General features: G+C 40.9%; 1 protein-coding gene across 6 annotated transcripts in view; it reads left to right on the top strand.

The window, feature by feature from the left end:
* Nucleotides 1-342: 342 nt before the first annotated feature.
* relch (RAB11 binding and LisH domain, coiled-coil and HEAT repeat containing) overlaps nt 343-13,664 on the top strand; it is a 49,504-nt gene continuing 36,182 nt past the window's right edge. For all 6 annotated transcript variants that reach the window (XR_009647787.1, XM_060861301.1, XM_060861299.1 and 3 more), the window contains exons 1-5: nt 343-946; nt 9,890-9,979; nt 13,135-13,206; nt 13,343-13,398; nt 13,544-13,657. Coding sequence is in view for 5 of the 6 variants with exons in the window: in XM_060861301.1 (XP_060717284.1) it covers nt 505-946; nt 9,890-9,979; nt 13,135-13,206; nt 13,343-13,398; nt 13,544-13,657 (774 nt within the window). In the remaining variant the exon portion in view is untranslated. The remainder of the gene's footprint in view (nt 947-9,889; nt 9,980-13,134; nt 13,207-13,342; nt 13,399-13,543; nt 13,658-13,664) is intronic.

The raw sequence follows: 13,664 nt of genomic DNA, 5'->3' as shown, positions 1-13,664 counted from the left end.
AAAAAAGTAATATTTTTATTTTTGAAGTTTACTGTTTATAAATAGTGTTAGTTCAGATTAGACTAAACATATGTTGTGTATCTAAAATGACTAATATATAAACTGTACCACAATTTGTCATGTTATATACACATGATTTCACTTGGCTGAGAATTTGCTTTACTTTACTAATTTTAATCTGACATGTCAACATGGAGGACGCGTTAACCAAAATCATCCCTATTAACAGGAGCATCTCATCCATAACACTATATAATTGCTATGGTGATAAAAACGTCTTGTTCACTGTCCAATCAGCGGCTTTATCGAGTATTAACTGCTCAGCCAATCCGAGAGAAGAGGGCGGGGCGACTGAATACGGGTGGAACACCAATTCCGACAGCAGTGTTGGTGTTGAAATGCTATTCAGCAGAACGGATCTCTGAAGCTGTCAGCGTTCGGACCCGAGCTTCAGTCCATCAGCCGGCGAGGCGGCTCACTTCCTTCTCCTGGAATCTTAAGAAAATGGCGACGGGGAGCATCAACCCGTTTAACACGAGCGACTCGGAGGAGGAACCGGAGCGGCGGAGACGCGACGGTGGTGACAGCGAGCAGCGCAGCCCGAGTGACGATGCACAAGGCCGGAGCCCAGGGCCCTTCTCCCCTCCGCCGACTGACACGGATCCCAGCTCGCTGTTACTGTCCAGCCACCGGACAGGTGCGGGCCTCGGTGCCGGAAGCGGCGCTGAGCCCCCTCGGGTGTCCGTGGACGCCATCGCGGCGCAGCTGCTCCGAGATCAATACATCCTCACAGCCTTGGAGCTGCACACCGAGATGCTGGAGGCCGGCAGGGAGCTGCCCAGGCTGCGTGATTACTTCTCCAACCCGGGCAACTTTGAGCGGCAGAGCGCCACACCACCGGCCTGTAAAGAGCAGGGTGTCGGACTCAGTGCTGCTGGAGCTCTGAGTAAGTCACACACCTCGGTCTGGTCTCATTTATACTCTTATCTGAGCATTGTGCTGATCCCCAAAACCCTCATCATCATATCATTATTCTGCAGAATACAGTGTATAATAGTGTATAATAGTCTATAATACATTGTATAATACAGAGCAGATGACAGTGTAGAATACAGCACAGAAAACTGTGTATAATAGTGTATAATAGTCTATAATACAGTGTATAATACAGAGCAGAATACAGTGTATAATAGTGTATAATACAGTGTATAATACAGTGCAGAATACAGTGTATAATAGTGTATAATAGTCTATAATACAGTGTATAATACAGAGCAAATGACAGTGTATAATAGTGTAGAATACAGAGCAGGATACTGTCCAGAATACAGTGTATAATAGTGTATAACAGTGTATAATACAGTGCAGAATACAGTGTATAATAGTGTATAATACAGTGTATAATACAGAGCAGATGACAGTGTATAATAGTGTAGAATACAGAGCAGGATACTGTGCAGAAAACAGTGTATAATAGTGTATAATATAGTGTATAATACAGTGCAGAATACAGTGTATAATAGTGTATAATAGTCTATAATACAGTGTATAATACAGAGCAGATGACAGTGTAGAATACAGCGCAGAAAACTGTGTATAATAGTGTATAATAGTCTATAATACATTGTATAATACAGAGCAGATGACAGTGTAGAATACAGCACAGAAAACTGTGTATAATAGTGTATAATAGTCTATAATACAGTGTATAATACAGAGCAGATGACAGTGTAGAATACAGCGCAGAAAACTGTGTATAATACTGTATAATAGTCTATAATACAGCGCAGAAAACTGTGTAGAATACAGTGTAGGATACTGTGCAGAATACAGAGTAGAAAACAGTACAGTTAACAGGGTATAGGGCACTTTTATAGGCTGTACACAGACACATGAAATATTTTATACATTAGACATTACCTTTTATAAAAAGGATTCAAAAGATGACTTTTGTATCCAAATGTTTTCCTTCAAAACACCTATGACACTTGTGCAAGGATTAGGGAGACATCCCAAATAGTGCCTATTTTACTACATATAGTGCACTACATAGGCTACAAATAAAGTGTGCTTATGACTGTATTCTTTAAATCCACACAGGGAACAAAAGTAGGTGTCAGTCCAGTGGCTTCCACATACAGTAAACACAGTGCAGTGCATAAGGTGCAGGAATTGTTATAGCTCACTAAAATAAGGGTCCGAACACTTCCAGGACACTGCATGGACATAGGAGTCTAGTTTATAGAGCACAGGATTATTTTTTTTCACACTCTTTACAGTTAAACAGCTGAATTTCACACATTCACAAATATCTAATACACTACACAGGGTGTAGAAAGTTTATTTCTAAATAGCTTCTTATTTGCCACATGGTGCACTTTAAGGGGACCAGGAACCTTTATTCTACGCCATATAATAAACAAGCCGTGTTTAATGTTTTGACATCTGCGCAGAGTGTCTGATTATATCATTTGTTGCCTATGTAGTGCGCTTATATAGTGAACAGGAAAACAAATTGTAAATGGCTCCCTACTTGCTACACATTACATGCGGGTGCCATTTCTTTATTCTCTATATAGTGCACATATAAAAGGAGCTGAATCTATTATTGTTTTGTGTAAGTCCTAGGGCACTAGTCATCCATGTCTAGTGAGCTTAAATAGTGAGCAGGAAGACAAACCTAAACGGCTTCCATAGCGCACTTCATGGGGTGCATGAAGTTTTATTTTATAAAAAGATGTACAGAAACTATTATTTTATACCCTTCAAGTACTGTTATTGTTATATAGGAATTATAAAGCTAAATTGGATTTCTAGTGCACTACATAGGGTGGAAAGCCATAATTTGGCACCACATTGTTTTAGAGTTATAGCAGATTATATAGGTTGCAGAAGCTCTTGATTCACACCGTATATACTGTAGTGCTCTTAAACTAGTAGATGAGAGATGAATCTCCTTTACATTGTGTTTCATGTGTATGTATTGCTGATGATCCCTGTGAAGTTTTCCCCTCAATGGTCCCAGCCATGCAGGCGCAGGATAAAAAGAAACGGAAAAACGGTGCTGGTCATGTGATCGGTACGTAACCACGTGCGGTGGAAGATTTGCAGTTTGTACCCTGTGTGCGCGACATACAGTGTAACTGTGAGCTTTCTTTCCCAGTCGCCTTTCCTCCTGCTGAGTGTGATTATCTCTGATGCCGTGTCCTTCTCTGACTCTTATTTACTTTTCACAGCATGGCTTTTGATTATTTCCACTTGCTTCTACTTTTACTGAGTTCTTGTCAAGGTTACGCATGCGATTGGAGTGTTTGACCCACAGCGTACTTCAGTACTGGTGTAAGATAACAGCACACAGGGCTGAGGTTCAGGTTTCCTCAAGTGCTGTGAAAATACTTGCTAGATTAAAGAATTTCCAAGTAAGGACAACACTAATTGGGCTACAAGCGGCCTACCGGTCATTATAAATTGTATAAAACTGTAAGTCTTTCTGTAATATAATAAAACAATGCCAGTCGTTTCCTTTCATGCTGGGAAAGTGTGTGTGTGTGAGAGAGAGAGAGTTGAATTGCTTTGTTTTAACATTAAGATTTCTAGCACGTAAGACAGATACTAGCTTAATTTTATTATAAAATCTTTATTATTCTTATTGTTCTGGTGGTTTATAGGAAATGACCTCATCAGTAGAACTTTGCTGTTCTTACAGGAGATGGAAATAAGATGCAAATATATCATGACTTCAGTTTGCCACCCAAATGAATACTTACCGTGCAGACAGTGAATCTATATAAGCAGGGTGTGCTTTTCTTATCTGTGCCCCTCTGTGTAGTGTTCTACATGGGTTGAATCCTTTCGCTGTGTCAGCAGTGTTATACGGTATTATGCTCCTTCAGATGTATTACACCGTATCACTGTCTTCTTCCTGTGTTACACAGTCAGTGGTAACTGTGTCAAGTTACACTTTCATTTTAGTTACATTATGTCTTCTGTGATATAACCTGTCTTTCATGTTACACAGTATTAGGCAACATGTACAGTAGGCTGAGGTAAACAGTGTCATAGGTTTAACACTGTCAGCTGTGTTCCACTGTGTCAGCTGTGTTCCACTCTGTTGGTGCTGTTCCACTGTGTCAGCTGTGTTCCACTGTTTCAGCTGTGTTCCGCTGTTTCAGCTGTGTTCCGCTGTTTCAGCTGTGTTCCGCTGTGTCAGCTGTGTTCCGCTGTGTCAGCTGTGTTCCGCTGTGTCAGCTGTGTTCCGCTGTGTCAGCTGTGTTCCGCTGTGTCAGCTGTGTTCCGCTGTGTCAGCTGTGTTCCGCTGTGTCAGCTGTGTTCCGCTGTGTCAGCTGTGTTCCGCTGTGTCAGCTGTGTTCCGCTGTGTCAGCTGTGTTCCCCTGTGTCAGCTGTGTTCCACTCTGTTGGTGCTGGTGCTGTTCCACTGTGTCAGCTGTGTTCCACTCTGTTGGTGCTGGTGCTGTTCCACTGTGTCAGCTGTGTTCCACTCTGTTGGTGCTGGTGCTGTTCCACTGTGTCAGCTGTGTTCCACTGTGTCAGCTGTGTTCCACTGTGTCAGCTGTGTTCCGCTGTGTCAGCTGTGTTCCACTGTGTCAGCTGTGTTCCACCGTGTCAGCTGTGTTCCACCGTGTCAGCTGTGTTCCACCGTGTCGGCGCTGCGCTCCACCGTGTCGGCGCTGCGCTCCACCGTGTCGGCGCTGCGCTCCACCGTGTCGGCGCTGCGCTCCACCGTGTCGGCGCTGCGCTCCACCGTGTCGGCGCTGCGCTCCACCGTGTCGGCGCTGCGCTCCACCGTGTTGGCGCTGCGCTCCACCGTGTTGGCGCTGTGTTAAACTGTGCCAGTGCTGTTTACACTGTCAGCCATTACACTAAGTAATTACACTAAGATAACTTAGTGTTATCTCCCTCTGTCCCTTCTGGACGTAGTAGTGCACAACAAAATTGTGTTGTTTTCTTAGTCAGGCAACTAGCATTAGCCGGTATATAATTCTCATCACTACTATTCACAGTGCACTACTAGATGTAGTTCACTCATCAAGGCTTCACCACCAATCTGTTTGAGGACCACAGTGGTTGAACATTTGCTTGTCTAATTGACCCTTTGTGTGCTTTGTGCATTGAATCGAGGATCTTTTCACTTTTATTGTTACTAATGCATGTCATCTTCCTGTGAGACTTCCTACTAAGATGGAGCAGATGGCTCACACTCCCAACTACACATTTATTGAGTGCTGGGGATATTTGCCAAAATGTCAACTGGAGCTGGAACAGTTTCATAAATGCACAGTATAATAATTCTAGAATAAACGTAGATAAATAAATAAATAATGAAATAAATGCTTAATGCCTATTAGAGGTGTATCTGCTGTTCAAGGGTGGATTTATTTATTTGTTTGTTTGTTTTTCATCACTGCTGACTTCTTAATTAGTAAAAATACAAATTTCTTTAATAATAAGTAAGGTTTCGCTAACTGAGACTTAATGTCATTAAGAATGCTCTTGAAAAGACTGCTGGTTTAAAAATATTATAGTTTGATATTTACAATGTTTAATGTTAGGAGAATGTCCTCAAAACAAGTTGGTTCAAGTTATTGCTGTCCTTCTTGCACCAAGTTCTCTTAAGATAATAAGTTAATAAGAAAAGAAATGCAGTTTGTCATTTTACAGAGAAACTGCGAAGCCTTGCGTCTTTATCTCTGACTGTTACAAAAGAGCCGACTCTGGAAGCGGCTTGTAAAAACGCTAAATAAACAAAACAACCTGTCCAGATAAAACAATTACAGAGTTTAACTGCCTTTTTTAATCTGACGTGCCTTCGTTGGCAGTGTTGTCTTTTGAGACGTCTTTATCTTTACCAGCACTGTACAGCAATAATAATAAAAGTTCACATTTCCGGATCACACTGTAATGTATCTCCTCACACGCTGAATTTCACTTTAACAGATCGAGAAAAGATGTTGGTTTGAAAAACAGGTGAAAATCTGCAGTATTTTTAGATGAGGATTTGCAGCTCGGCCGAATGAACGCTGTGCGCATAATGTGTGTCCTAATTGGATCATTTGTTCAGAGCAGCTGTGCGATAGTCATCAAAGCAGACTCGTCTCTTGCCTCACCTCTTCCCTCCTTGTGCACTTTTAGGGCTGAATCGTGTCATTGTGCATGATGCACACACTCGTACACACAGTCAGGGGCAAAATTTCATCAGCCCTCTAGGGTGGTTAATGAGATTTTGCTGAAATCTTGGGTAAGGTCCACCTGTGGCATAGAGGGAGATTTGCATTCTGGGGGTCGTAGTCTTCTGGGTTGTGTGGTAAGTGTAGCACTGGTTTAGATTGTTAAACAGTTTCAGGTTTTCTTCCTGACTTTGGATGTGCATCCTATAGGTGGGCACTAATATTACACACTTGCCTGGATTACAATACAGAATATAATTTTGCTAGCAAACTACCAATAAAACGGTAATGTTGCAAATAGAAAAGCTACAAAAAAGGGTTTGGTAGCCTAGTTGGATTGCTGAGAGGAAGGTTGTGAGTTTATATCCCAGGTCCACTAAAGCTGCCACTGCTGGGCCCCCTGAGCAAGGCCCTTAAACCATAATTGCTCAGTTGTAAAATAAAATGATGTAAAATGTAATTCGCTCTGGATAAGGGCGTCTGCCAAACGCTATAAATGTAAATGTATGAAATTTTTTTTTTGTCCACAAAAAGACATTATTTCAAATGATACAAATGGTAAAAAATATTTTTATTTTACAAAATATTACAGTAAATTTCATACCCAACTTAAAGCAAACACATGGTACAAGGGTTTACATTATAAGGTTTTATTGTTCGGTGTATGTTACTCACCCTGCTTGTACAGCTAGCATAAGCAAAGCTGTATCTCTCTACTTGGTAAAATTATCAGACTTTCTGAGATCGATGCAGACCTGGATATCGAAGCAAAGAACAGAACGCGTCCGTTTTCACTCGCGTTACCTTGTAACTGTAAGTGATTTACACTCAATGTGTTTTATTTCACAATTCTATATTTTGAGCATATTGAGCATATTTTCCTTCTTGTGTCTGAACTGCTAAAGTCATCAACTCAGCATTCAGACTACGTCTATTCATGACCTGCTTTTGCCACTGACTTGACCTTGTTTTGACTTTAAAATAAGTTCATAGTCTGTCAAAAGCAGACCGTGGAATGTTTCAGGGATGCACGGTAGGTAAAGAGATGGTCAAAAATCGAATAATACCAGGTGGCAATCCGAGCAGTAGGTTAAAACTGGGCCACATTTTAGAATCCAATATCAGATATCAAGACCCTTATGGTAAATATGTTAACTATGAGAGGCCATTTAATTAAATGTTCATATTACTGACACTTGATGTTAGCCAGCTTGATAACATGAGCTAGTCTGACAGGATTTCTGAGAGGAATACAAATATTTGTAAATGTTTGTTATTCAATATTATTGCTAGTCCTAGCTAGCTATCAAGACCTGGTGGGAATTTTAATATTCTTAAATGTTCAGGTTATTTGCCGTTAGCATTAAGCTAACGCTGCAATCAACTAACTTTTTATTTAAAGATGTTTACATAATTTAATATATTGGTGTTATCCAGCAAGCTAACATGAACTAACCTGGAAGGATGTCTCAGGGTCAGACTTTTAAATCATGTTTAGAAATATTTAGAATTATCTAAGCTGTTGCGAGCTAGCTGACCATAATAAGCTAACTTGACAGGATATTTTAGAAGACCAATCTAATCATAACATCCGATCATAAAACCTTCTACTCAGAAAAGCTTGATATGGCCTTAGTCATATAAGTGATTATACACCTTATTTTTATATGTAATGTGTATATATAGAGAAGGAAGATTTGCTGTTATGTCACACATCGCTGCGTGAATAAAGCCTTGTTTTCTGTAGCCTGAGATAACCGCTATGATGATATTTCCATAATACTGCATACAATTGTTCCTTACCTTGTGAAATATATGCAAAAGGACGACATGCATAGTGCAATGAATGCTTCTGTTGTTGCTAATGTGTTTTTAATTCATATTTTCATATGAGCTGAACTTTTGTGAACAAGCTACCAGGAGAAAACGAATAGCATGCTTTTATTGTCATTTCAACCATATATAGCTGACGCATATTGGAATGAGACAAAGTTTCTCCAGGACTGTGGTGCTACATAAAACAAAGACAGAGCTAAGGACTGATACACAGTCTGGTCGTGAGGGCCCAAATGCTTTGGTACCTTTTTCCAGATGGCAGGAGGGTAAAGAGTGTGTGTGAGGGGTGTGTGGGGTCATCCACAATGCTGTTGGCTTTGCGGATGCAGCGTGTGGTGTAAATGTCCATGGTAGACCTAAGAGAGACTCCAATGATCATCTCAGCTGTCCTCACTATCCGCTGCATGGTCTTGCAATCAGAGATGGTGCAGTTCCCAAACCAGACAGTGATGCAGCTGCTCAGCATCTCAATGGTCCATCTGTAAAACGCAGTCAGGATGGGAGGAGGGAGATGTGCTTTCCTTAGTCTATGTAGGCTGCTGGGCTTTCTTGGTGATGGAGCTGGGGTTGAGTGAACAGGTGAAGTTCTCCGCCAGATGAACATTAAGGAATTTGGTGCTCTTGACGTTCTCTTTAGAGGATCTGTCGCTGTTCAGTGGAAAGTGGTCACACTGTGCTCTCCTGAAGTCAACAACCATCTCATTTAGAGACAGGTTGTTGGCTCTAGACCAGGCAGTTAGCTTGACCTGCCAGCTGAATGTTGCTAGTCAAGTCACGCCTAGAGATCGATTTGCCAACAGAACGTCAACAACTCCTCCTTATCAGTTCTTTGTTGAAGGCAGTGGTGTGTATTAAAGTCCACTTTCATAATCAGAGTAAATCTCATTTCAGTGTTTCCCCCTTGTCTTTTTCCCCAGAACATGCTGTGAGAGCATCAGAGCTCTAATAGCGTCAGTGAGGATTCAGGCTCAAACCCCTGTGATGTCTTTCTTACTGATTACTCCTCATCTTTTTATAGTACTGAAGGTAATAATGGGTAATAAATGTAGTGATAAAAGTTCAAGCCAAGTAGGGCATCGGTGAAAAAATGCTCTTGTGCCATGTGTTCGGTTAGAAAGGATTCTGAGTCGGGTTAATTTTATACCTGCTGGTTATTTGTTTTGAATTGGGATAAGCTGGAAAAATGTGTAAACAGAAAGACATTTAAATAATGCTTTGGACATCATTACAAGACGGTATGATGCTTAAGGATCTTTCTGTGAGTGATTTGTAGCTTGTTGAGAAACTCGGGCGTGAAGATTCCCATGAGCTCATCACAAAATCCACGGTTCAACATGTTGCAGTATGTTTTACCAAGAAATATAAGGGAAATGGCAAACATGCAGGATTTCAGCTGATCACACAAGTCTACGAGACTACAAGGCGAATGTAGATACTAATCATATGATCAGGAGGATCAGGAATAACAAATTTTGTAAATATTTGTGTCAGATCACATCTAGTTAACAGGTTATATTCCACAGAGATATTGTTATGGTTTAGGACACAGTGGACACTTTTTTTTTAAGTTCTCCCAAATTTAATAAAAGACATAAAGTAAAGAATTGGTACAATCGGATTACATTTCTAGTAGGAATAACATCTCTTACATTTGCCATGTAGCTACACTGGAAATCTGAAGAAGCAAATGCAAGACTGAGTACATTTGGTGTTCTGTTCTTTGAATTGTTCTTTCTGAAAGTTCTGTTCTTTGAATTGTTGTTTTTGCGTGAGATCGTGTTGGGTTGTGAATGTAGATGAGGCAAGACGACGACGGGAGGAGTGAGTCAAAGAGATGCTGATGTAACCCATTTTTGCCTTCTTTGCAGATCGGGCCGGCAGCATCAGCACTCTGGACTCGCTGGATTTCACACGGTACTCGGACGACGGAAACAGAGAGACGGACGAGAGGGTTGCGGGTAAGTTTATTTAGTACGAGAAGAAGTGCAATAGGACACGTTGTTGTCATCAAAAGCCAGATTAGACAGCGAATTCTGTGTTTAGCGTTGGGATTTGTTCGCTCAGATGTTTGATTGTTCATCTTCCTGAAATGTAAAGTATGGCTAATTTATAAGATGCCACAATGTCAGCATTAATGTTATATTCACCTTAAAACATCTTGGTTAGTCCTGCAGGGAACGTTAGAGCCTCTCGGTTCGGGGGAACTGTAGCGTCCACGTGACGCTCAGTACTTCTGAATAATGATGAGACCATAAGCAGTGTGCTTCACTGAACGCATTCAGCTCGGGCCTCTTTCAGCTCAATGTCCCTATTCTTTGAAGATGACGATCAGGACGAATCCATGGAGAGGCCTGAGAGTGGCCTAAATTCTAATGAAAAGCATTTCATAGGATCATTACATTCACAGACTCTTGCTATTTCCATCAGAATCATTCTTAGCCCCTTTAAAGCAGTTTAAGAGAAATAGTAAAAAATATTATTTGACTATAATCAATATGTATTACAAAATTCATAAAAACAGTCATAAGGTGAACTAACTAAAACATGTATGTTTGTGCAGTGTAGTAGCTATGAGCTTTTAGGATTATGTGTACAGCAGGAGGAAATATGAAGCTCGGGGTTCACGTATACTTCACTGCACACCGTTTAAATCTCGTGTAAGACCAGAGCAACAGAGCAGGACAACGGGTTACAGTAAACACACACAGTGCAGGATGCTTCATGATTAAACCCTGATATCACTTCTCATCGAGATTAGTCATGTTATAATTAATCCTGCTTCTGATTTTGGTTTTATCAGCAGTTTATATCTCCTTCGCCTCTTCAACTAGGTTGCTGGATTGAGTTCTTTACTGAATAGCCAGGGATTAGAACTGAGCCAGACTGACATATGACATGTCAGCATATTACACAACATTTAACTGTGTAGCTCAGAATCAGGGTAAAGCAGGGTTCATAACTGAGTGTGGATCAGTTTATTATTATTATTATTATTAGTGTTTCTGTGCACACTTTTTTTTACTTTCTCAGTGTATAAGCGGATCCAATTTTAGAGCCGTATTTAAATCCTTAATTATTCTTTAAACGAGGCAGAGTATTATGATTTGAACAAAAAATGTATTTTTATTGTATAGCAAATAACAATTATAATTTTAAGGGATGATATTCGGATTTTAATTTGTGTGTATATATAGGACTTCAGATTGTCATTGGTAAGAAGAGGGATTTAGGAACCTTGCAGCAGAGAAAGCCTGTCTATTGTCAAAGTAGTGATTGGACACTTGCAGCCAATTCTCCAAATCCAACAGCCCTGGCTGTCTGACCTGGGGTTTTTCTGGCTTTCTGATGAGTCCCAACACCAGTTTTTTTTTGTTTTTTTTTCTCCTTGCTGTGTTGATCCTTCCAGGCCAGCATCCCTTTGCCACTCTATTATATTTTTATTATTATTTATATTGCTTGCTTTTAAGTTTCACCATTTGTTGATTCGGTATCCTATGCTCTCCTGATCTGCAGAGGAAATCTTCCCGGTCCTTGTCTTAAGTCCTTCTCGAGTACAAGTGTTAAGCAGAGGTACAATTCACTACTGAACACAATCCCAGCTTGTGTAACTCATGTCATAGGTTCTTTAATACGATCCTGAAGTAAATACCAGTTCTGGATCGAGGAAGCCCTAGATTTTTAATGCAGGACCTGGCGTTCTCTGCAGATCTTCAGCGCACAGGTATGCCAAGTGTCTTCTCCTCCATGCTTCTTCTCCCAGTGCTTTTTCTCAGAAAAGGCTGCTGTAGCAAGATTGCTGCAGGCTTCGCCAGATCTTACGCATTATAAGAGGAAAAGGTGTGCGATGCTACAATAAATCCTGTTTATCGATATACATGAATGTTTACTATAAAAGGTGTCGTCAGAGGAAGGTCGGGGTTTCCGGTGGATTAATTTAACAGTTTAAACAATTTGATAGAGTTGACTTTAATCAATTTGTGCTTATGTTTTGCCCTTCATATATCCAATTTACACCGACATGGTACTAGTGCTGGTTCTGAAACCGCGACATGGGTTTTGACCTGATTTTAAGTGCAAGATTTTTATGTATCCAAATGTGAAAATGTACAAATAAAAAGCTTACACCTTGCAGTAGACCTTGCAGTTGACTTGTAGATTTTTACAAGTAGTACTTGTGTTTTTATGGATATATTTTACAGTCCAATACTCGCACGTCACTGGCCTAAAGATTCATAGAATATGTACAAAATCGAAGACTTACTATTTAATACATTTCTATGATTGCTGTCCTCATGTTCACGTAACAATGAGCGTGAATTGAAGAGAGCTTTGGCTCTTTGATGATGTCACACGACACGTCTCGGCTCAAATCTGCGGAAAATCTGCCGTAATTTGTAAAAATGCAAGATCCTCTGAACCTTGTAGAGTTTGCTCGATTTTGCGTTCATTTCTACAGTTGCAAAATGGTGAAATCCTGGACAGGCTGACGCAGGAGTCATCTACTGGTGGACCGCAGTTCTGAGGCAGCTCTAGCAAAGCGTTTCAGCCGATCGAATCGATCGCTTGAAATTACTTCAACAGAATAAAAGACTAGGGACTGTATGTTAATGCTTTAAGCTTGTGGGTGCAATAATGCATCAGCGCATCACGAGTTGGTGGTAAAGGGCTGTGACGGTGCTGTACTGATTTCAAAACATCTCCAGCAACATGAACACAAGCTCTTTGTTAGCTTCTTCTTGCCATTTGACTTTCTAGTTCTGTTTAAAAAAAAAAATAATAATGATAAAAAAAATCCCGGGTCAGACAGCAGATAGCTGAATCGTAAAACCCCAGTGCTGCGTGTGAAATTTCGCCAGCTGTCCCAGCAATCTCTGCTGCATGCGTTCATTAGACCCATAATGTGCATGTCCCTGTTTCGGTTCTGTTTGTTTTTTCTTACAAATCTTGTATTTTATTTCTATCTTCATCTGTTTTTCATTGCCATACTTTGTTCTTTTGGTTGTGCCTTTCTCTTGGTTGGATGCTTGTGTGTGTGGTGTGTGTGTGTGTGTGTGTGTGTGTGTGTGTGTGTGTGGTGACCCCTGACCTCCCCCACCCCCTACCCTCGGTCCAGTTCTGGAGTTTGAACTACGGAAAGCCAAGGAGACCATTCAGGCTCTGCGCAACAACCTGACTCAGGCTGCAGGTGGCGTACTTTACAGCTCTCACACACTTCGGTGCTTACTGCAGTAGGAGCCTGACTCGCTCCTGAGGGCACTGTGTCCATTCGCTTGCCAACTGTCCTTCTTTTCTGTCTATCTTTCTCTCTCTTTCATGCTTAGAGTGTGAAATCCCGTCCCAAGAGCGCAAAAACTACAAATCCAGTCCTGAAATTCAGGTCAGCGTCTTTTTATGTCAATATTAAAAGGATTACCTCGAAGCTAAATTTTATTGCTTTTTCCATCATTTGCTTGCATTGGAAATACCCCCACTCTCCACCCCCACACACCCCTCAACCTCTTCCTCAAATCTTTCTGCTGTAGGAACCCATCCGCCCCCTGGAGAAGCGAGCCTTAAATTTTTTAGTGAACGAGTATTTATTAAAAAATGAATACAAGCTCTCGTCCATCACCTTCTCTGATGAAAATGACGATCAGGTAATGT

The sequence above is a fragment of the Tachysurus vachellii genome, chromosome 25 (assembly GCF_030014155.1).
Source record: "Tachysurus vachellii isolate PV-2020 chromosome 25, HZAU_Pvac_v1, whole genome shotgun sequence".
Taxonomy (NCBI): domain Eukaryota; kingdom Metazoa; phylum Chordata; class Actinopteri; order Siluriformes; family Bagridae; genus Tachysurus; species Tachysurus vachellii.
The sequence above is the reverse complement of the archived record's forward strand: the minus strand, read 5'-3'. Positions and strand labels throughout refer to the sequence as shown.